Source organism: Juglans microcarpa x Juglans regia, chromosome 2D, assembly GCF_004785595.1.
Source record: "Juglans microcarpa x Juglans regia isolate MS1-56 chromosome 2D, Jm3101_v1.0, whole genome shotgun sequence".
NCBI classification, from domain to species: Eukaryota; Viridiplantae; Streptophyta; class Magnoliopsida; order Fagales; family Juglandaceae; genus Juglans; species Juglans microcarpa x Juglans regia.
In genome coordinates, this window is record NC_054596.1 from 15,927,797 (window position 1) to 15,952,224 (window position 24,428).

General features: G+C 38.9%; 1 protein-coding gene across 2 annotated transcripts; it reads left to right on the forward strand.

Moving 5' to 3' along the window:
• Positions 1-529: 529 nt before the first annotated feature.
• Positions 530-23,179, forward strand: LOC121251172 (chromatin modification-related protein EAF1 B-like). Of its 2 annotated transcripts, none has more exons than XM_041150533.1 (23): positions 530-880; positions 2,832-3,028; positions 3,146-3,200; positions 3,281-3,378; positions 3,465-4,899; positions 5,010-5,129; positions 5,321-5,593; positions 6,857-7,048; positions 7,459-7,539; positions 7,730-7,787; positions 7,862-8,370; positions 8,525-8,578; positions 9,464-9,521; positions 9,625-9,821; positions 9,936-9,989; positions 10,092-10,172; positions 10,580-10,717; positions 10,866-10,982; positions 12,140-12,240; positions 12,460-12,678; positions 12,900-13,287; positions 20,039-21,815; positions 22,818-23,179. In XM_041150533.1, exons 2-22 carry the CDS (start codon positions 2,886-2,888, stop codon positions 21,731-21,733), a joined length of 6,066 nt encoding a protein of 2,021 aa, XP_041006467.1. In that variant the 5' UTR covers positions 530-880; positions 2,832-2,885; the 3' UTR covers positions 21,734-21,815; positions 22,818-23,179. The 2 variants fall into 2 exon arrangements, with proteins under 2 accessions (XP_041006467.1, XP_041006468.1); XM_041150534.1 differs by having other exon boundaries at positions 2,839-3,028.
• Positions 23,180-24,428: the final 1,249 nt, after the last annotated feature.

A 24,428-nucleotide genomic window follows, 5' to 3' on the forward strand; every position in this document is an offset into this window, starting at 1 on the left:
CCTTCACATTCTCCTTTTTAAGAGGAAAAACTCCTACTAAGTGGAAGTTTATCTACAGAGGCACCAGGTGTATGAGATAAAGTTCAAACTAATTCAGTGAGCGCATATGCTCGATTTCTCAAAATGGGTTTCGGGTAATTCAATTGGAGATTTTTTTTTTTTTTTTTTACTTTGATGGCTCCAAGAGTGTGAATGCAGAGTTTCAAATCCAAGATATCTAAATTATGTGACTTGCACTAAGACCGTTACGTTATCCGTCGGATATCTTATACATATTATACAAAACAAGAATTTTCCATGTGTGACGGATGCATCATTTCTTTTTTTTTTTTTGTTTTTTGTTTTTTGTTTTTTTTTTGTTTTGTTTTTGTTTTAAAAAAGATGCTTGTTCTATTAGTAGCTTCATCTTCCTCATCAAAGGAAATTTTATTTTATTTTATTAAGGAAAATAAAATCAATTATATGATATGTGTAAATAATGTTAGAACTAAAATATTTTCATGGAGTAATAATAATAAAAAGCCCAAAATGGACGTCCAATTTCTTAAAGCCCTCTTCTTCTTCGTCGTCGTCTTCTTCGTCCTCTTCTTCATGCCCAGCCCACTACTCGCAGAGGTCGCATAGTCCCCAAACCCCCACGAACACGACCTAACGAAACCGAAACCTATACACCATAGAGCGCGATAAAACCAAACCCTAGAAATTAGAGGGACTGGTAGACTCTGAGAGACACTTTGATACGCTTTCATGGCTGGCATTTCCGGGGACGCGTTGCGTTCTAGGGCAAATTCGTGTTGATTCGTTTTGGAATAGGGCTCGTGGTTCGAAACCCTAGGAGAGAGAAAGTGTTCCAAATTTCGCGGCTCCCGTCCCAATTCAGGTACTTTTTGTTGCCCTTTTGGTGTTAGGTTTCTTCCCCGTGGTTATGAAACCCTAGAATTCTGGAATTTGTGCATTTTTGCTGGGGGTCGAATGGCATTAAGGTCTTTAATTTTTATTTAGGAAATTCGTGTGAATTTCGATGAATGCTTGAAGGTTTAAGCAGTAAGTCCTGTTGTTACGAAGGTGTTGCATTAATATGGTATTAAAAGTCAGAAAATAGGTGTGCCCATTTGGGGAAACTTAGTATGGTGTGTGTATAAGTGATAAACCAGTGATTCTGGTACTTTAGTGAATTGTTCCAAGGTGCCCATATGAGAATTTGAAGGAGAAACAACGGTGGCAAGGCTCTTACATGCAAATGCTTACGTGTGCATGTAGGTTTATATGATATAGAGTATTTATAAATGTTGTTAACTCTTGTTTTCAGTTATTAAATACTATACGTTGTCATAGCCAGAATGCATTTGTTGCACCATTTTTAACAGAATGCATTCGTTTCCATCTTGTCATGATAATCTCTGGTTTAAGTAAGGAAAGTGCTCCCAGTTGTTCAATCATTTGATAACTAGTCATTCGTTTTTAGATGATCACTATGGGTCAATGAGTCAGATTCAATAGAATTCGATCAATTCTTTTTTCTGTCATACTTATAAAAAAAAAAAAAAATTCTTTTTTCTGTTGTTAAGGTGGAGGTGCTTATTGCTATTGGTGGTTGGCGATGGATTATTAAGCCTGCATATCTTTTCCTTTAAAATCATTTCTTTAATCTTGCTGATTTTCCACCTATTGCTCGAATTTCTATGAACTGCACCTTTTTTTCCAGTTTCTTTTAATTTACCTCTGGATTTCTAAATGTTTGTCTTAATGTAAGTTCCTTCAGTCTATCTTATATTAATTGGATATAATTCATATACTGGTAGATTTATCACGGTAGTGCAACCTGTTTTTTATGAAGAATTTCATCTACACATGGTCACCATGACTTTGTAAACATGTAAGCAGCCATTTCATGATTTTTGTGTTTCATAGGGCATATCGAGCAGACCTCCGCACAAACAATGCTCTTGCCCTCTTGTTTTGAGAAGCGTGTTGAACAAATTCTTGTGCTTTGCTATTTAAATGGAATCCTTTTATAGGTTTACTTTTCTATTCTTAAAAGAAATTTGGAAACTTTTTGAAGCAACTGAGATTGCATTGGTGCAACTTTCCCCATGTCCGTTAATTGCTAGCGGGTTGAATATTCAATTTCAGGCATTTGAGCTTTAATGCATGTTTTCCTTCAGTTTTTTGCCAATATCTTTTAATCAGACCAATTAACACACCTGATGTGAGAGGGTGCCAGGTGTTGGGATTGGATAATATCTTAATGTATTGTTTTATAATTTTACTTTTTTTTTAAAAAAGTACTGTTTTAATTATAAAAAAAATGTAATTGTTAGGTAGGCATCAAACTTCTTACATTTTTGTGTTGACATTCAATTTGTATGATTTCTGTACTTTAAATCCTACATGTTGAGTGTATTTATAAAAAAAAAAAAAAAAAGAAAAAAGAAAAATCCTATATGTTGAGTGGCAATGGTCTCTTGAAAAAGTGGCATCTCCGCCCCCTAAAATAAGTGGCGGAGGATGATGATGGGTTTGTGAATTGTGTTTACCTTAAAAGAAAAAATTCTCTGTCGCGAGTGATCTCTATGGTGTGATATCAGTCAATTTTTTCTATGTACTGATCAAATTTTATTCTACTTGGCCAAAAAAAAAAAAAAAAAAAAAAAAAGAGTCAACTTTTTCCTTTTCCAATTATTTGAATTTATCTAAATTTGAGTCTTATATCCTCTTGAATTAGGGGATTTAGGAGAAAGGATGTATTCACTGCTGATATATAAATTTTCTTTTGTTTATTTAGCCACTTCCTCATTCTCACGACTTTTTTTCTCTGTTGCTTTCTCAAGTTTGTAGAGTATTGAATAGATGGGAGGGGAAAGATTGTAGGTATTAAGGTAGGTATGCATGGATATACCTCAGAGTCTGGTCTCCTCGTAAATGCTGAGGTTGATTCCATGGGTGGAGTTGTTGACGGCGGGGTTGGTATTGGTTTGAAAACCTCTCCACGCCGAGCAGCTATTGAGAGGGCTCAAGCAGCACTTAGGTGATACTGGCGTGCTCCTTTGTGTTTAATCCCACCGCTTGTCTAATTTCTTTATTTGGATGTATTTTTTTTTATGTCCAGTCTGTACATAAAAGGTATATTGCTTGTTGATAACAGGCAAGAATACGATGTTCGTGAGGAAAGGAGAAGGGAGCTAGAATTTCTTGAGAAAGTATGGAATTTGATCTTTTCCTTGCTTTTTATGCAACTTCTTTTCGTGAATGATAATAACCAAGTATGCCCCTCTTTCAGGGTGGCAATCCCTTGGACTTTAAGTTTGGGAATGGAGCTTCGGTTAGTGTCCAGTCTACTTCACTCACTGATCAGCATCCAGAACAAATTGTGACCAGGTAGATTCTTTTGCTGCTGCCATTACTGGGTATCAAAATAATAAGTTAATCACATTTTTTTTTTTTCATTTTATTTGGTATTTCAGTGAAGCAAAAGGTAGTTTTGCATTGGCTCCCTCACCTCATGGAGATTCTGTTGAGAGTAGTGGTAGACCAGGGGTTCCTGCAGTTTGTGAACCGAATAGCGCTGATAATCTGTTGCTTTTTGATGGTGACAATGAGTTACTTGAAGGTGAAAGAAGCTCTATACAACCTGGTAGAATGAATCACATTCTTCCATCTGAGCAGTCTTTCCAGATGGATGGGAGTCAAAATGCCAAGGAATCTGAAGATTCAGCTTTTCTCCGCCCATATGCTCGAAGGTATAGGTCCAGACCGAGCCGTGATGGTGCTCGTGGTAGGGATGGAAAGGAGGTGATGTCTGAAATGAACAACACAAAAGACCAGAATATACCTTCTGTTTCTAATGCAAAGGCTGCTACTTCAAATGGTGACATCACTTCAAAAAATGTTTCTTCTGATAATCAGTTGGATACGGACAGGGATGGTGTGCGGGCTCTAGAGACTATTAGCAGTATCCTGCCAGAAGTTAAGTTGGATGTTAAGACTCCCAAGAGCTTGAGGGATAATAAACACGATCAATCTTGTCAAGTCAATCCGCAGCAAACTGCTGTTGATATGGCTTCTGGGGTACCTGATCTTGTTGGAGAAAGGCATCAGGCAGTTTCAGCTGGTTTTGAATATCCACCTAGTGAAATTACAAGAAGAGTTGAGAATGACACTAGATCTGGTCAGTTGAATGAGTTTAGCAGCATCAAATTAGATAGAAGAAGCATACTGGATGAAGGTCAAAATAGCAATGCAGCATTAGGCACAGAGGGTTTAGATTCTGAGTGCTTTGGTACCCAAACTAGCCTAGGCGTAGGTGTAAATAACGACAATGACATGTGTACTACAAGGAATGCCACGTCTAATGGGAATGCTATGGAGCAAACTTCAAATTTTGAAGAGACAATAAATTTAGCTGGTGGTGAAGTGGTAAAACAAATGAAAGAGCCCTATGGTGTTGATAAAAAGAATGACACCAAGGCTGTTGACAAAAGGAACGAAACCAAGGCCGTTGATGGGGGTCTTATTATTAATGCCCCTCATGATTCCGTTTATGAAAACCACCCTGGCAATGGTACTACAGTCAAAGTTGAGGAAGATATGCACACAGGTAGATGTGAATTGCAAAAAGAGGTGAAATGTACTTCTAACACTGAGGGAGTGCAACAAAATGAACATATTGAATCAGAGATTGAGGGAAAACTGGATGTCTTGTTGGTTGATAATTCCAAACACAATAAGGAAAACATTAATGCTGGCGGACTTGGAGAATGTATGGATATCTCGAACCGTGAGCATCCAGGGATGGACTCTTCTGCTGCCCATGAACTTCAAAATTGTTCTGGTAACCCTTCACAATTGTCAGATATGGCTCATGAAGATTCTATTCTGGAAGAGGCACGAATTATAGAGGTTCTTAGTTTACCTTCTGTTCTGGTTTTATTCTCAAACTTGGCTTGGGGTTTGTTTATTGTTTAAATTCTTCATGAAGCTACCAAGGACTGACATAATGTAGTTAACAGGCGAAGCACAAGAGAATAGCAGAATTATCTGCTCGTATTTTACATTTGGAGAATCAGAGAAAATGTCAATGGGATTTTGTTCTTGAGGAAATGGCATGGTTGGCAAATGATTTTGCGCAGGTTTGATTTTCTGGAAATTCCATTGCATTTTTTTTGCTCATGCGTACCTTTGTCTGTAACTGGAAATTATCTTCTCTGGTGTGGCATCTAGCACGCATGGTTTGAAGTAGAGTTTCTGTCAACACTTTTTTTGAATATAACCAGCTATGTTTCTGTGGTAAACTTTCTGTTTCCCTTTATATTTCTTATAGGAGCGTCTTTGGAAGATAAGTGCTGCTGCTCAAATATGTCATCAGGTCACTTCTACTTCTCGGTCGAGATTGAAAAAGCAAAACCAATGTTGGGAGCTAAGAAGAGTAGCTCACACATTAGCGAAGGCTGTCTTGCAGTTTTGGTGTTCAGCAGAGGTGGTTTCAAATAGTGATGATAGTGTTGGTCAAAACAACTTGAAGTGTAGTTTGGTTGGATCAAGGAGGGTGGATGGAAATGAAGTTTTTAAGGACAAGATTGAAGAATCCTACACGGTGCTGTTTATTTACTTCAGACCCTCTTTTCTGGTCACTACGTTATCCTATGTGATGATTGCAATATTGTGATATATAAAATGGTTTTTTTGCCTTTTTTAATAATCAGCTATTCTTCATTGTCTCCTCCATTGCTGGTAACTTTTTCCATTCAAATGTTCCACATATATTATCACATTTTATTGTTAATTGTGGTTTGTTTATGTTTCTAGTTTTTCAACTCGCATGAGCTTTTGAGTAAATACGGAGTTATGAATCACTAAGAACTCCAAAAAAAGGCAGTATGTGGATTTCTGTTAGCCGTAGAAAAACAGACGCAGATATATTAGCAGCAGTTCAGGTGGAGTACTAATTGTGTGGGAGACAAAGGGTTGGGGTAGTTACAGTGGCTTGCTTTGTTTTGGGAAGGCGTGTTTTGTCCCAATAGGGCTTGGTGTATATTGGATAGGTTTCTAATTTCTCCCTCTTTGGGCGATGTTCATTTAGGGGCTCTTTATCATGGGCCAGGTGTTCTCTCTTGTATACACTCAGTGTACTTGGTTACGCCTATTGATATTAATATATTTTACTTGTAAAATATATATATATATATATATATATGCAGCAGTATGTGGATAGTCTTTGCCATAATAAACATGGAGTCACAGTTTATTTTCATTGATATACTCATCTGGTTATTCGAAGTGTGGATTTCTGTTGAGATGTGCTTTTATTTTTAGACCTGCATGACAGAAAGCATTCTTACAGTATCTTTTGTTGAATTTGTAATTGCATAAACTTGCAGAAGTGGATTACTTATCAAAATAAACTTGCAGAAGTGGATTGGATATTCTGCAGCATATGTTTCAAGCTCTTATCCTTAAAATTACTTTTTTTTTTTCTTGAAAGGCATGTAAACCACTTAACTTGTAGATGTTTCATCCTTTAGTACTTGGGCAGGATGCTTGAGTTTGAATGATTTATCATAATAGCTTTAGATCTGTTTGTCAACTGTAGCAGTTGCCTTTTATTGTATGATGAGTGTGCTAGCATGTGTTGCCTATATGCGTTCTTTTGCTGAAAAATGCTTATTCTAATGTCCGGGTCATTTCTTTATTTAACTTTACAGCAGATATATTGCTGTCCCTATAATTAATGTCTCTTCTTTGCCATAACATATGTGATGCTGGGCAGGAAGCAAGTGAAGTAGTGTTTTAAGTATTAGAGCTTTTATCTTACCTTGGTGTACCCTATGGCACTGATATCTATTTTGGTTTTGGACAGGAGACAAGCAAAGAATTAGGGACACGGTATCCCGGACAAAATGCTACAACTGCCATAGTGGGATATGCAATGAGATTTTTGAAATGTAACAACCCTCTTGGTGCTTTTCTTCAAGCGCAGGCACCAACAACTCCTGACAGGGCATCTGATTTAGGAATTGTGGAGTCATCGTGGGAGGAGCATCTTGCTGAAGTACAATCCTGGTTTCATTGTCCTCCTATCTATTAATTAAAAAAAAAAATTGTACTTTGTTTATGTCCTGTTTACATGGGCTTCGCCTATTTCTTTCGTATTAATAAAATTGTCTTCTTATAAAAAAAATGTACTCTTATTTATCTAGTTAACTTATCAATGTTGATGTTTGCCAACCTGCTCCCTCTTTCCCTAGCTCACTCACACACAGACATACATGCTGTTAGTCATGCACTAGGTTGGTTATATTGTCTTGAAAGCCTTACAAGATGGCTTGCGTGAGCTTTCCATATGTTATACTACCATGTAGAGATGAGTCCCACGTGTTTGCTTATATCTTAATTGTTCTTTCACATGTTTGATCAATGATGCCTATCACATTCTTACACTTTGAGTTTATACCTTGGCAGGAAAACCTTTCCTATTCAGTTCCGTCTGGTGCAATGGAGACCTACAGAAAGTCTATTGTATCTCATCTGCTAGAGTTTGAGGTAAATAAATGTTTGTTAACATATGTTTACATTGTGAATAGATTGCCTATAAACACTTTCAACTATTTCATTGTTTATGGCTGAATACATTTTTTTCATGGATGAAATACAGAATTATTCCAGTATATTTTGCAAATCCTGATGTCTCTTGCAATAATTTTTCTTAACATGATTGAATTGATTATCTCAGAAAACTGGGAGTGCCATGCAAGAAGAAGTTGAAACATCAGCTTATGGTGCTGTGGCAGGTATTACTTAGACTATTGCAATATATTAATCCTCATCAATCTGATGATCCTTACAAGTCTATTTTCAAATTCAGAGTATGGATATGAAGGGAATGCATATGATGAGTATGAAGGAGAAACAAGCCCGTTTTCTTTGCCCGGTAGCAAGTCATCAAAATTTTCCCAGAAGAAACGGAAAAACACGATGAAATCATACAATTCAAGTTCATATGAAGTGGGAGCTGAGTTGCCCTATGGACACTTCACAACTGGAACTCAGCAGTCAGTGTTGATTGGGACAAGGCCTGCTAGTCTTAATGTTGGTCCAATCCCCACCAAACGTATGCGCACTGCTACTAGGCATAGGGTTTTGAGTCCTTTCGGTGCTGGAGCAACTGGGACCATTCAGGCTCAACTTAAGACAGATGCTTCAAGTGGAGATACTAATTCCTGTCAGGATGACCAAAGTACTTTGCATGGGGGATCCCAGATACAGAAAAGTGCTGAGGTTGAGTCGGTTGGGGACTTCGAAAAGCAGTTGCCATATGACTCTGCAGAAACATCATCAATGAGGCCTAAAAAGAAGAAGAAGGCAAAGCATCTGGTACATAAGAATTCTTGTCATCAGACACTAGGAACATTCTTATCCCTGGAATATTATAGTTATTTACTTCGTATTTTCTTCCTTTCTTTCTGTTAAGTTGCTTAAATTCTATTACTTATAAAAAAAAAGTTGCTTAAATTCTATGTGGTGGCAGGCATCCACATATGACCCGGGATGGCAGCTGGATTCTGCCGTTCTTAATGAACAGGTGATCTTTCTTCTGTTCATTGAAATAAATAGAACCTAAGCTGACATTCTGGTTTCAAATAATTTGGTAAAATTTGTGCCATAGGGAAGGGTTACATTATGATCTTGTGTATTTGACTCTGCCTGTGTCCTTACGTTCATAATTTTATTTGAAGTCTTCCTTGGGCCATGAGAAACTACTATAGAATGACATTATCTTTTTATTGTACCTCTTCCAACTGTTTTAAGTCCATGTCAGAACTTTTTTTTTTTTTAAAAAATAGATTATCGTTTTTGTTAAGGTCTTGAAGCTTTGGGGTTTCGTTATCCTGCGCCATTAGGTTAAAGAATATGATGGTATGTCATAAAAGAGAGATGCCTCAAAATTTTAGGAATTACTTCCTCATTGTTTCCGCTGACAGTTTTTAGCTGCATAAAGGTTGTCATTAGCTTTTGGAGGCATACATCTCTGGTGTAGACATAGAGATTGTATCAAATGTGCCTTGGTTTAACTTTAAGGTAAACGTTTTGAGGGACAGTTTATTTAGCAAGATCTCTATCTATCAATGCACTAAAGCTCAAGGTGAAAACATAGGCTGGTTCTAAGAAGAGGAACATAGCTTGGAGAGTTTTTGGTGACACGGATGCTATAATTGTCTGTATAACAAATTTGGGCACTCTTATTATTAACAAAATTTATTTACTGATCAAAAAAATATTTGGGGACTCTGGAAATATAACATTTGGGGACTATAAATGTTCTATTTGTTTCCTTTTCTGATAGTGGCATGTTGATAGCTGAGTGAGTAGTTTTCCTGCTTGTTCAAATTTTCTTTGAGACAAATTGCATCTTATGAACCATTTCCATGGTAGCATTCATCTCCTTTGTATGACTTTTGTTTTTTAGAGGGATCATTCCAAGAAGAGATTGGACAATCACCACTTTGAATGTAATGGAACAAGTGGTAAGCCTCTTTTTCCTCTCATAAGCTTAAGTAATTTGCTTGGCAACATACCTAATATATTTCATATTCTTGATCCTTTACATTTCCAATTGTTTCTATGAAGGTTTGTATGCGCAGCCTAATGCCAAGAAACCAAAGATTGTGAAGCAATCACTAGATAATAATTTTGACAACATTACTCCTATGGGTGGGTCCATTACTTCCCCTGTGGCATCCCAGATGAGTAATATGTCCAACCCAAATAAATTCATTAAATTGATAGGTGGTCGGGATAGGGGCCGGAAAGTTAAAGCATTGAAGGTAATTTTTTATGCACTATTGGACTTTGTTCAAACAATTTGTTAACATTATTGCTATTTAGCTTGATTGTGTACTTTTTTCCCTCTGAACTTAAATAATTAACCTTCTTTGCAGATGTCTGCTGGGCAGTCTGGTTCTGGAAGTCCCTGGTCGCTATTTGAAAAGCAGGTTATTATAATCATTTTGTCTTCTATGTTTGGTTATTTCCAAAGCTTCTACTACTAATAGTAGCAGTTACCTGATTTTTTTTCATCTTTTGGGTTACATTAGGCTCTTCTTGTTCTTGTACATGATATGGGTCCTAACTGGGAGCTTGTAAGTGATGTTATCAACAGTACTCTTCAGTTTAAGGTATTTATATGCTTATTTCTCATTATCTTGTTTTGGAGCTGTCCTATCATGCACCTGAGCTTATTGTAGATGCGTGCTTTATTTATTTTTTAATGTAAATGGTGTTATTTTTCCTTTCAAGTTGATAATGATTTTTTAAAATCTTGAGTAAAGCTTATTTTATTTTTTATTAGAACTCTATGTACTTGGGCCATTTCTGTTGACTTTAATGGCCTGGATTTACATGATTTTCTTGTCTCTATTGCGCCTACATAGTTAGGGCATACCTTTGTAATGTACTTGGCTATGCCTATTCTTTGATTAATAAAATTGTTTACTTAATAAAATAAAAAAATCTTGATTAATCTTGTTACTTTTTATTGCCATCTTTTGGGCTCTAATTTCATTGACTCTTCCAACATATGCAGTGTATCTTTCGGAAGCCTAAAGAGTGTAAGGAGCGGCACAAACTTTTAATGGACAGGAATGCTGGGGATGGAGCTGATAGTGCTGAAGATTCAGGGTCTTCTCAGTCTTATCCATCTACCTTACCATGCATTCCAAAGGCAAGAATCTTTATAAACGTTCTGAAAATGACGTCAATTTCGTCTCTGGATTGGAATGATAGCTGTGTATTATTGAGCTTGTGCTTATATTTTTTTGTGTATTATTGAGCTTGTGCTTATATTGTCTAGTGTTGCCACATTCATGCAGGGTAGTGCCAGGCAATTGTTTCAACACTTGCAGGGGCCAATGGAAGAGGATGTGATCAAGGCACATTTTGAGAAAATCATTATAATTGGGCAGAAGCAGTACTATCGGAGGAGTCAGGTTTGTGATTTAAGCAGCATATTGTTGGAATCCCAAAGCAAATTACTAATACTGTTTCTGTAGCGTGCCTATTCTTATCAGTCATTGTTTACTTGTGTTTCATTTGAATGCAGAATAAATATATTTTTTTATTTCAGGGCCCTTTTATATCTGTCCCTTCCAGCTTCCTTCACCTGTTAGACCAGATAGCATTTGTTAGGAAGCCCATATGAGCTGTGGTTGATGTTCATGTTAAGTCATTTTTTATGTTATCTCCTACAACTGTTCCTGTTTCAGTTGTTACGTAGTACATCTGCTATTACCATTTTTCTTAGACCTCACATGGGGTATCCTAAAATGCTATCTGGTCTAACAGGTGTTGGAAGCCAGAAGACTCAAATATTTATATTTGTGTGTTCCTACACCTGTTTCCTGTTACAGGTGTTATGTAGTACATTTGTTGTTACCTTCTTGACATTGTTTGCATGCTTAGAAGTTGTTCGTGATGGGACATCTATTGGGGTTGGACTTCTAAGAACAATGTTTTCATGCACATCAAAAATTGTTATTTTTTAAAGTCTCAATTTGGATTTGGTGGAGGTTGCATCTGTTCTCAAGGCTGAAATGAAATTCTTACAGAATATTTTGTTTTGAATTTATGGGAAGCCTTTTAGCCATGGAAACAAGATAGAATTTGTAAAATCTTGAAGAATTTGTACTTATAAAAAAAAAAAAATCTTGAAGAATTTGTTGCAAAGGATTATTCTATATATGCTCACAGATAAAACTTTAAGATTCTTAAAATTCTTGTTGGCTTTTCTTTTGGTGCTTGCTTGTATACATAAAATCTGTATCTTTTGTTCAGTATCTTCCCACTCTTGCTTTTCAATTGAAAATTGATTCCCACCAGTCTTTATTGTTGCAATCTTTCATTGCACTCCCCAATTACATGGTCAAACTAAATACTAACTTCTAATAAGATATGTTTGTTGTATACCCTGGTTTTGAGATGGCACTTATAAGTCTATAATTGTAATGTTTGCTAGCTTTTTAATGTGAAATGTATCACATTGTTGAATTAGAGGGATATGACTCGATGGCAATATAAGTTGACCTTTCTTCATCTTTTGGTTAAACTGTTTCCTGACTATAAACCTGTCTTCTTGCATATTGTAAAGAGTGATAACCAAGATCTGAAACAAATTGGACCTGTTCACAATTCCCATGCTGTGGCTGTTAGCCAAGTTTGCCCAAATAACCTGAACGGAGGTGCTCTAACGTAAGTTTTGGTGCTTTTCTGCATATTTAGTATTGCCTGCTATTTATTTATGCTACTTACTGCTACTAAACTTCGTTTTTTTATTCTATATTTTCTCATATTCCTGGCCAATGTTTTACTTGTCATAAAATAAAAAGAAAAATTATGGCCCATATTTTATTGTTATTGTCTTATGCAAAAAATAGCAGTGTTAGCTTTACTTTTGTTGATTGCTTGAAGGCCACTTGATCTCTGTGATGCAACCACATCAAACCAAGATGTTCATCATCCACTTGGTTTTCAAGGTTCTCATGCAAATGGTTTAGGAATATCAAGTCAGGGTGCTGTTGCATCGATGCTTCCTACTTCTGGGGTGAATTCCACCCTACAAGGATCTTCCAGTGTGGTTCTTGGTAGTAACGTGCCATCACCATCTGGTCCATTGAATGCCTCTGTCAGGTAGTCTGCTGCTATAGCTTGTGCTTGTCAGCTTTTGCTTTTTAGCAGTCTATATTTTTTCAAAAAAAAAAAAAAATCAGTTAAAACCGTCTTTAGTGGTTCCTTATATGTCTCTTCTATTTCTAGTTAGGCGTCCCTCTTGTATATGTCCTTGGGTTACGTCTTTTCTATAAAATCGTCAATTACCTATAAAAAGAAAGTGGGTCCACATGCCTTCTCAGGGATGGCAGATACAATGCTCCAAGAACATCATCTTTACTGGTTGATGAGCAGCAAAGAATGCAGCAATACAACCAAATGTTATCTGGTAGAAATATTCAGCAGTCTAGCATGTCAGTTTCAGGGCCAGGGGGTCTTTCAGGAACTGATCGCGGTGTGCGTATGCTACCTGGTGGAAATGCTGTGGGCATGGTGTGTGGAATGAATAGAAACGTGCCAATGTCAAGACCTGGGTTTCAGGGAATGCCCTCATCATCTATGTTGAATTCTGGGACAATGCTTTCTTCCAGTATGGTGGGGATGCCAAGCTCTGTAAGCATGCACTCTGGAGCTGGTTCTGGTCAAGTGAACTCTATGTTAAGGCCTCGTGAGCCTCTTCATATGATGCGGGTGAGTTTTAAATATTATTTTTCTAGTCTATTGTTGCTGCTTTTGATGTAGCCTTTAGTTTTGGTCTATGGATTTTGTTGGGTTGTGTGCATGCGAACGTGCAGAGAGATTTAGTTTGAACTGTAAGAATAAAATTGAGGATTTTATAGCCTTACAATATACCAATCTTCTCTAGGATCAAATGGATGTGACTTTTTTTTGGATGGGGTGAAATAAGTGAGACTATTTTAAGATAAAGTTGCATCAAGATTGCTATCTGTCTTACTCTTGTTTAGTCCTCATGGCCAAGGGTGTTGCGAGGGAGTGTTTGGAGCTTGTTTGAGATCTCTGTTGGCTGCACCTTAGGTTTGTTGTTTGTGAGCAATTCAGCCCATGTGAAACCTTACTTGAACCCCTGGATGGTCGTATTTTTCTGTGATGAGGGTAGTAATGTGTTGAGTCTGGGTTGTCTTAAATTAGAGAGGGCTATTTGCATCTTTGAACATGCCCCACTTGTTAGAACCAAATTCACCTCTGTGTGTGTGTGTGTGTGTGTGTGTGTGTGTAACACTCCCTTCCCGTAGGTTATTTTGAGTTGATAAACAATGTTTTATTTAATTATGCAAGTCTCTTGCCTGGCTATATATATGGAAGTACGTGACATCCCTAACCTACGGGAAGGGGGTGTTACACACTCTCTCTCTCTCTCTCTCTCTCTCTTAAGGGAGAGCAAACCATACAAGCATTCTCACCTGCATTTAACAACCCATCCATGTGCAGTGCTTTTTCATAAATTAGCTTTGGGGAAAAAACATTATTGATTTTGATTATAGAGAGACCTCATCCAAAAATAAATTTTGATCCTAGATCGAAAAAAGTGGTGGTTAGTTACAGGAAGAAAGGAATACAATGAGTGTTGTAAAAAACAGAATTTGAGTGCGGAAAGAAATTGCATGAGTTAGTCTCAAGATTATTTGTCAAACTGGCTGCTTTTCTCTCCGTACAAATTCTCTGTCCTCATGCACGCACGTAATCCCTTCTCCAGCGCTTCTCGCCAGAGTTGACCTCTCTATCCTCATCAATTCTTGCCAGGATCTTTTCCCATTTCCTTTTGTTTCTTTTCTTCCTATTCCTGCCTCTTTCTTCAGAGCTTCTCAGATGGAGGGAGATAGGCATTTTACGGTGGAATAAAAAACCTTCATTTTTTCGAAGGTGGGCGGGTAGTAATAGCTTTCATATCACTGAGAGGAACAAAAGAATGGTTATGTTTCTCTTCATAAACGGGATGTCAGCTTCATGGGTGGTAAAGATGGTGGAGGAAGCCCTTGACTCTCGTTGGCGTGAAGGGTTCTTCAAAAAACTGAGGGTGGGTAACGGGGTCCTCACCATACAACGCCACATTAATTCCAGAGGATGCTTTTTGCACTTGGTGGAGTTTGGGAATGGCAGGAGGAGGGGCTCTCTTATTGTCCCTAAAGGCACAAAGGGCAGTGGCTAGGAAGGGTTCGCATACCACCTCAAAAAGGTGGTTGGCTTCGAGGGGGTGCAAATAGAGGGTGGCCTACGTTGGGGTGGGGTGTCTGGTAATGGGCTAGAAACAAGGAGGCTTCTCCCCTCCAATGGTGTCTCGTATGCCTCTGTTTTGAGGTTATCAACAAGTTCTCTGGCAGGGTGCAACTTTGCCATGTCGTCGAAGGGCAAGGTGCCAATGGTGAAGGTGATAACGGTCGTCGTCTAGTGGGTAGTGGGGGGTCCTCTGACGAATGCACGAAGGTGGGGGAAGTGGAAGGTGTCCTGTGGGTTGTCAGAGCTCACCTGTAAGGGGTATTAGAGGAAGTTAACGTGTTAATGAAAAAAGTAGACTTGAGCTTGAGTATAGTTATGGGTTTAGGTAGTGAGCCAATCGAAAAGTTGGGATTTGGTCAGCACTTGGGAGGGCTCGTGAGGATGGATGCGTTTGTAAGGGAGGCGTCTGGGCTGGGCTAGAGCACGAGGGGGCCCATGAGCCCTCTGTAAGGATGGAAAGGGTCGAGCCAATCAGGCCCATCCATTCTGAATGGCGGGCTAAGGAATTATCTCGGGTTCGTGAGCCCTCTGTCATGGTCAATCCCTTTAGTGGTCGATCTGGCCACCCCACCGACGACACAAAACAAACCGCTGGTTGCCGGTGACTCTACAACCACTAGTAGGGTGCGACCACAGGGCTCGACAGAGAAGCATAGACACATGAAGCCGGCAGAGTTGGTTGGGTTGGTCGAGATGGAAGCCGCCGTCTGTCCCCAGACCTTTGGGACCTCGCTGGCAACATAGAAAGGGCCGCCGACCATCGGCAACCCTATGATCAGAAGCTTGGAGCAGTTCTCGGCCTCAGATGGGAGGAACAACCGTGAAGAGGCATCGTCCTCAACTGGGTTGCCTTGGTTTGAAGTTTCTGATGGCCCTCAGCATATAATTGGTCCCTCACAACCCTCAGAGGTTCCACTCAAGGCTTTCACCCAACCACATGCGAAGTAGCTAATGTCAGGGGAACACTTACTGTTGTAGATGTAGAGACTCCCTTCAGGGTTTTGTGCATAGTGGCAGAATAGGATGATGAGTCATCAAATATGGGGTGCTCTCGGATGATGAGTCATCAATCAGATCCGAATTACAAGGAGTTTGGAGTTGATACTCCGTTAATGAACTGGGGGATTCCAAGGATATGCCTAGTCCTATATGTTCTTTGCCACCAATGCCTTCATGGGTTGGCTTACAATCAGATTGGGTCCTACAAAAAGTAAACGAAATTCTTTATTGCATCGGGATTTACTAGGAAGGATTTGAGGACCAGTTTAGGATGTTTCGTGGTGTATTGGAGGAGACTCCAATATCACTCGGTTTCTGAGCGAAAGGTTGGGGGATTCTAGCATGGGTTTAGCCATGGCTGACTTCTTAACTTTAATTTTCGAGCTGGACTTGGTTGATCTACCCTTAGCGGGGAGGAGACTTCGCTTGGTCTAAAGGGAGGGCCTGGTCTAGGTTGGACAGGTTCATTGTCTCTCCTCCTTGGGAGGCCCACTTTCCCAACCAATGCCAAAAACGGCTCCCTAGGCTTTGCTCTGATCACTTTCCTCTCTTATTAGATTGTGGGGGTCTTCATGAGGGACAGAGATACTTTAAATTTGAGAATATGTGGTTGAAGGTCGACGGGTTTACGGAGAAAGTTAGATCGTGGTGGGCCTCATATCAACTCACGGGCACTCCTAGCTTTGTTTTAGCTGGGAAACTTAAAGCTTTGAAAGACGATCTAAGAAAATGGAATACGGAAGTCTTTGGGAACATTAATGACCAGCGGAACAATTTGTTTCAAGAGCTGCAGCAATTTGATGAAAAAGAGGTGGATGGGGCTCTTTTGGTTGATGATAAGGTAAGGAAAATGATTGTAGTAGCTGAGCTGGAAAAAAATACTCTTATGGAGGAGATTTCTTGGAGACAAAAATCTCAAGCCCCTTGGTGACCAATCAAGTGCGGCTTGGTTGGAGAGGACGTTTGAAGAGGATGAGGTGCTCAACGTGCTAAAAGGGCTACAAAAACAAAGCACCGGGTCCTGATGGCTTCACAATGGCTTTTTTTCAAGCTTGTTGGGACATTGTCAAGGAGGATCTCATGAAGGTTTTTTCTTGAATTTCACTCATTAATGAAATTTGAGAAAAGCCTTAACACCTCTTTCATCGCCCTTATTCTAAAAAGGGTGAGGTTGGTGGAGATGCAAGACTTCCGTCCCAAAAGTTTGGTGAGTGGGGTTTACAAGATCATCTCAAAAGTTCTAGCTAAGCTGCTGAGCGAAGTTATAGGGAAGATCATCTTGAAGTCACAAAATGCCTTTGTTAAAGGAAGACAAATTCTAGGTCCTTATTGCTAATGAATGCTTGGAGAATAGAGTTAGAGACGACACCCCAGGTATCTTATGTAAATTTTATGTAGAGAAGGCTTTTGATCATGTGAATTGTGATTTCTTGTTGTATATAATTGGTAGGTATGGCTTTGGGGAAAGATGGTGTCAATGGATAAAACATTGTATCACAACCGTCAGATTCTCAATTTTGGTCAATGGCACTCCCAAAGGCTTCTTCAATAGTTCTCGGAGCTTGAGACAAGGGGATCTTTTATCCACACTTTTATTCATTTTAGTGATGGATGTGCTGAGTAGAATGTTGGATGGGGTGGTGGATAGGGGTTTCATCTTGGGCTTCTCGCTGGGTGGTTCCTCGCATGGTAGCTTATCAGTCTCTCATCTTCTTTTCACCGATGATATGTTGATTTTTTGTGATCCGGATCCAGATTCCCGATCAGATTTGCTCCTTGAGAGCCTTCCTACTTTGCTTTGATGATGTCTCTGGTCTTAAGGTGAATTTATCAAAATCTGAAATAGTTCAAGTTGGCTTGGTTAATAATTTAAGCGAAGTGGCTGCCATCTTGGGCTGCAAGGTGTCATCCTTGCCTATGAAGTACCTTGGACTCCCTTTGGGGGCTCCTCATAAATCCAAGGCAATGTGGGATGGGATTTTTGAGAAAATCGAACACAAACTGGCAGGTTGGAAGAGAATTTACTTGTCTAAAGGCAGTAGAATCACACTAATCAAGATTACGTTATCTAATCTCCCAACGTACTTTTTATCTTTATTTCCTTTGCCTGCAGGGGTGGCAAATAGAATGGAGAAGATTTTCCGTGACTTCTTGTGGGGAGGGTTAGAGGATGAGAAAAAAATCCATTTGATTAAATGGGATAAAGTCTGCACCCCTTTGTCTTGTGGCAGGTTGGGGGTAAGAATTTTGAGAACCTTCAACAAGGCCCTTCTTGGAAAATGGTTATGGCGGTATCATCAGGAAAGGGATGCTTTTTGGAGGAACATCATCGATGTTAAATATGGGAGCATTTGGAGAGGTTGGTGCTCTAATGTAGTAAGAAGTGCTTACGGCGTGGGAGTTTGGTAATTTATTCGGAATGGATGGGAAGATTTACTCGGTAATTTCAGACTTGAGGTGGAAAGGGGCACGCGAATCAGGTTTTGGCACGATATTTGGTGTGGTGATGTTGCTTTGAAAAACACTTTCCCCTCTCTTTATAGGATTGCGTTAGATAAGGCTGCCTCTATCATTGATAATATGAGCATCTCCATTGATTCCCTTCAATGGTCCGTGAGATTTACTAGAGCTGTACATGATTGGGAGGTGGGAGACATTGCTGATTTTTACAGCGTGTTATATGCGCTGAAACTACAGGCAGGAGGGGAGGACAGATTACTTTGGACACTGGGAACAAGAAATTTTCAGTCCGATCATATTACAAGGCATTGACAACTCACTCCTACAATGCCTTCCCATGGAAGAGCATTTGGAGGAGCAATGCTCTCCTCAAGGTTGCCTTCTTCGGCTGGTTGGCATCCCATGGAAAAATATTGACCATCGACAAGCTGAAAAAGCGTGGCCTACATAATAGATTGGTGCTTCATGTACAAACACAATAGTGAATCAGCATATCACCTACTTCTTCATTGTGAAGTAGTTGAGGCTTTATGGGATGAAATCTTCACTAGGCTCGGTATTGCATGGGTAATGCCTAGGAAGGTGATAGATTTAATGTCATGTTGAAGAGGGATTTGGGGCAATCGTCACATTGCAGCTCTTTGGAAGATGGTGCCTCTATGCTTATTGTGGTGCATATGGAATGAAAGAAATGGTCATTGTTTTGACAATAGGGAACGCTCTCCGGATGGTTTCAGGGCCTTTTTTTTCATACATTGTTGATTTGGGCTTCATCTTTGTATTGAATGGAACTAGTTTTAATGACTTTTATGCTACTTTCCATAGCGCATAGTTTGTAATTAGGCTATTTCTTATATACTTCCTGTGTACTTGGGCATTACCTAATTACGTGGATTAATAAAATCTCTTTTTACTTTTCAAAAAAGAAACTGCATGAGTTGGTTACAAGAAATTTGAACCTTTATTTGAATTATTAAATTTATATAAAGGTTAATCATTTTAAGAGGGTTGTTAAAGCAGAGGATTTAAGGAATTTAGAAGACAAATCTCGTTGGAAAACTACCTATGTTCTTAATGAGATGTTTAACAGTAGTGATATTAGGTATTCTCGGCTTTTTTCAAGTGTCTTTTGAGTGGTATTAAATCTGAAACAGGGATAATTATTCCAAATCCTACACTCCCGTCATAACTCTTGGTCTTAGTAATTTATCAGTTAGATACAGTTCTTTCGTTCAGGTGCATGCCATATGTCATTGAATCTGACATTTTTTAAACTCAGGCCTTCGAGATAGGAGCCACAAAATTGAGTGCATTTAATGGGCTCTGTAACCATGTTTTGCCTTTGTAATTTCTGACTTTCTGAGATAAGAAGGCATATGTGTTATTTGTAAGGTGAATGGCCTGCTGAGCCTGCAGATTTTTCCCAAAATATCAACTATTAGTCTCCCTCTTCCTGCATAGCCTGTCCCATCCCAAAAGAAAAAGGATAAAAAAATTCCTGACCCATGATAAGGTTGTTCACTTGTGTGGTATAGACTTTTCTCTTCTCTATAATCTTTGCCGAAATCTCTCTGGATTTTAGAAGTGGTTGGCACTGGCATTTGATGGTCTTCTGTTTCGGCTCATTGATTACCAACTCGTGTACTATATATTCTGTACTCTCCACATGTTTTGAATCTGTCATCATTGCCTTAGTAGTACATCACTGGGTATAATTCATATGGGAAGAATATTACTTTCTTTATAGCCTGGCCATAACCCGGAGCATCAAAGGCAAATGATTGTTCCTGAGCTTCAGATGCAGGCCACACAAGGGAACAGCCAAGTTATCCCCCATTTCAATGGGTTGACTTCTGCTTTCTCTAATCAGACTACTTCACCTCCTGTTCAGCCATATGGAGGCCACTCTCAGCAGCATCATCAGATGTCTCCCCAGCAGTCTCGTGCTCTCAGTGGCCCTCATCACCCTCATATTCAGGGCCCCAATCCTGCTACAGGTTCCCAGAATCAAGCTTTTGCAATCCGCCTTCCTAAAGACAAGCATCTACAGCAGCGGTATTTGCAGCAGCAGCAGCAACAGCAACAGTTTGCTGCATCCAACGCTTTAATGCCGCATGTCCAGCCACTGCCACAACCTCCCACATCATCTTCTATACAAAATAATTCCCAGATTCAGTCCCAAACTTCATCTCAGGCAGTATCTATGTCACCAGTGACACCATCTTCCCCAATGGCTCCTTTATCATCTCAGCACCAACAGAAACATCACCTGCCACAACATGGGATCAGCCGGAATCCTGGTGTCAGTGGGTTGACTGGTCAGATGGGGAAGCAACGGCGACAACCACAACAGCAGCCATTTCAACAATCTGGCAGGCACCACCCTAATCAACGGCAACAAGCACAGTCTCAACAACATGCTAAACTTTTAAAGGGAATAGGAAGAGGTAACATGTTGGTGCATCAGAACCTCCCCATCGATCATTGTCATATTAATGGCCTTTCTGTGCCTCCAGGAAGCCAAGCTCCTGAGAAAGGAGAGCAGATCATGCATGCAATGCAAGGCCAAGGCTTATATTCTGGCTCTGGTATAAACCCAGTCCAACCATCTAAACCAGTAGTTCCTTCTCAATCTTCAAACCACTCCCAGCTGCAGCAAAAGCTAATTGGCCCTGCACCCACTACGTCGAAGTCGCTGCAGCAGATACCTCCCAATGCTGATAGTAGCAGTCAAGGCCAGTCTCCACCAGTTCCTCCGAGTCATGCATTATCATCTTCGCATCAAACGGTTCCATCTTCGGTTGCTTCCAACCATCAGCAGCTACAGCTACAACCACAGCCACAGCCACACATAAAGCAGTTTAATCAAACTCAATCAAGTGCTCAGAGATTGCTCCAACAGAATCGTCAAGTGAATTCTGAGTTAAAGAACAAGTCTCAAACTGATCTAGCTCAAGCTGACCAGCAGTCTGTGAATAATGCTTCTCCAGTGATTTCTAGCACTGCAATGCCACAGGCCTGTAATGATTCAGCTGATGTGATACCTGTTATTTCTTCTTCCGTTTCTCCTCAGTGGAAGGTGTCAGAATTAGTATATGATTCTAATGTGCCTAATATGGGGAATACACCTATTTCAAATTCCTCTGGGAGTGAGCCATTACCACCCATCAGTCAAGGGTTGGGTCCAAGGCAGTTATCCAGTAGCTTTCCCTCGCATGGTAATAATGTTGGAGTACAGTGGCAGCCTCAGCTTCCACTGCAACAGTCTCTAACGTCCCCACCCCCATCCCAACAACAGTATCAGCATCAAGAACGACAGCAGCAAGAACAGCAATCACCTCAGAATCTTCAGCCACAACAACAGTCTCAACCGCAAATACAGCTTCTGCAAGCAGGGCAAGGAAGTTTGTACGTGAGGCCCACAAGTTCTACTCTGGAATGAAGCAATCTATTTGATTGAGCATTTCGAGACTGGTCAGCTTGTCAGGATTGGGTCTGCATGCCTATGTAACAGCAGTGTACAGGTATTACGTTTTTCAGTATCTTTGGCAATTATAGCCTGATATATGCAGAGATGATTTAGGGTTAATTGATTGTTAAGATGGGGCCTGCTATGTCATTTGCATACACATTGAAAATGTGGGCAGCCATTGACAGGATATCTTAGGGGAGGTTTGGATAGTGAGTTGAGATGAAAGTTGAAAGTTGAATAAAATATTGTTAGAATATTATTTTTTAATATTATTATTGTTTTGGAATTTGAAAAAGTTGAATTGTTTATTATATTTTGAGTTGAGATGAGTTGAGGAGACTTTTGTATCCAAACTGGGCCACCTTCAGTTATTCAAATCCTTTCTTTAAGATTTTAGTTAAATTGAATATTTTATTCCAATTTTATTGCTTTTAGTTAAGTTTCAGGATATATTTTTCCTCGCTTGAACAAAGATTGTTAAAGTTTGAAATTATATTTACACTTTATCTTCCACTCACCAAATTATTCACATATAATATACCATGACGATGCCTCTTTACTTTTAGAGTTTTGTTACTCATCATCCCCACACACCACCCTTTTTTTTTTATTTTTTTTTTATTCTTCTTAGTAAGATTAAAAAAATAAAAAAATAAAAAAGTGTGGTGTAAATGTGGGTATGATTAATAGAATTTTTCTTACTTTTGTTGTTGTGTATGCATATATAATGTAACTAATGTTTATACTCATAGGTTATCTATATTGATACTTGCTTTGTTTTCCCCGAGCCCAAATTTATTTTTAGACTTTTTTCATTATCTTGATCCCAGTAAGATCCATGGTTGCAATTATTCACGGTTGGTTGCCCTCTTGTTACTTGGGTGCTTGATTATGTTGCAATTATATGACCCATTCATCTCTCTCTCTCTCTCTCTCTCTCTCTCTCTCTCTCTCTCTCTCTCTCTCTAGGCTTCTAATTGTTTATTTAGTGGGTGACACATTTTAACTTAGTTCACTGAAGAAAGCTGACTTGAGGTATTGGGTTTTGATGCAGATGAAGCTGGTTGTTCCATATTTGCATTGTAGGACAGAAGGAGATGCTGATCATTATTCGCTTGTACTGTCTGAAAGTTAATTGAAGCAAAATATGGGCAGGGCATTATCATCGTGTATTTTTTGGCAGATCTTGTATATTACCACTTGTTTAGAGTTTTAGGAAGATAAAGATGGATATAGAGGTATGTGTACAGGTTCTTATCTCTTTTTTTTTTTTTTCTTGTACTTCTTTTCTTCTTTTATCTCCTTGGTTCCCTGCTCATGTGGAGGGCTCGAATTCCTTTTTTTACCCCACTAGATTAGCGCATGTATTATTACCCTTTCATATTAATGGGGTAGCAATTATTTTTATGGCCCAAAGCCTCTTGGAAATTTTGTGCATATAATGATTATGGTGTATACGCTAGTCAGTGGTGTTAGAACAATCATCATTTTGTCACTGCTAGGTGAGCCTATGGAATTATTGTAATTTATAACTATTTTCCGTTTAATGCAACAAACCTTCCTCACCTGTTTCCTGCTGTGCATATTGAGCAACAAGCCCTTCAAGCTTCAATATTGGTATGTTTTGCAAAGGTTATTTTGTTCTAGGGGGTGGCTACACTTACTAGCTATTGATTGACTCCTTTACATTGCTGGGGAATTTTGGTATGTTCCTGTTGATAATGATGAGAGCCTGTATGTACCTTTGTAAGAATTATTGCCTGTTGACGTACATGTTACCTTCATTTGTAAGAATTATTGCCTGTTGACAATACTAAAGTCGATTGCTGAGCGAAGGAAGCCACATGTGGTTTGACTCCATGGTGTCAATTGTTGAGTTGTGTAGCCAATGTATTCATTCAAGCAGTGATTGTTAAAATCAGGCTCGGCTTTGGCTTCATTTATTTATTTATTTATTATTATTATTATTATTATTTTGCATTTGTACTCGATTATTATATGCTGTTGAGAATCAGTGCAGACAATTTTCTATAATTTCGAAGTATTACTGTGGTTGGGATAAATTGTTTACATGCCAAATTCAGATGAAAGTTATTTGATCTTGATTTAAGCTTGAAACTAGATTGAACTGATTTTGTGGATTGCAATCTACTACAATACATCTCGGAAGCATTGGCATATAGGGAGATTTGCTCTTGTTTATTCAAGTCATTCTCTCTTCATGATGTTGGATAGTCACATGCATTAGAGAATGTTTAGTCTTTTATATATTTTTTTAAAGCATGTCTTTTAATATGTCTTTTAATTTGCATCTCTCGAGAGGCAGAGTTTTGTTGGCGTACTATATAAGGTCCTTGTGGTCTTTCTTGAGTAAATTTGTGAGGTTTCCTATCATTATATATACAAACACAAGAAGAGTATAGAGAGAAAAGACCAAGGTACTCAACCAATTTGTAGGAATGAATGTGCTAAAATTGACTCTCGAGCATTGGCATTGGCTTGATCAAAAGCTTAGCAAAATGTAAAGTATGATGAATTTTATCAAAACACAGCTGCATTGGATTAGTTAAAAGGATGAGTGAGAAGTTTTGAGCCATAATAAATGGATGGGATTCTTCAAATTTGAAGGGTTACTATTTATCAACTAAATATATTTTTTATTCCA

Bases quoted from the DNA above. Each gene is read 5' to 3' on its own strand.
- LOC121251172 (XM_041150533.1), top strand. From the start codon at position 2,886: ATGCATGGATATACCTCAGAGTCTGGTCTCCTCGTAAATGCTGAGGTT. The intron at 5,594-6,856 runs GTGCTGTTTATT...GGTTTTGGACAG, and splicing joins AGATTGAAGAATCCTACACG to GAGACAAGCAAAGAATTAGG. The intron at 13,288-20,038 runs GTGAGTTTTAAA...CTTTCTTTATAG, and splicing joins AGCCTCTTCATATGATGCGG to CCTGGCCATAACCCGGAGCA.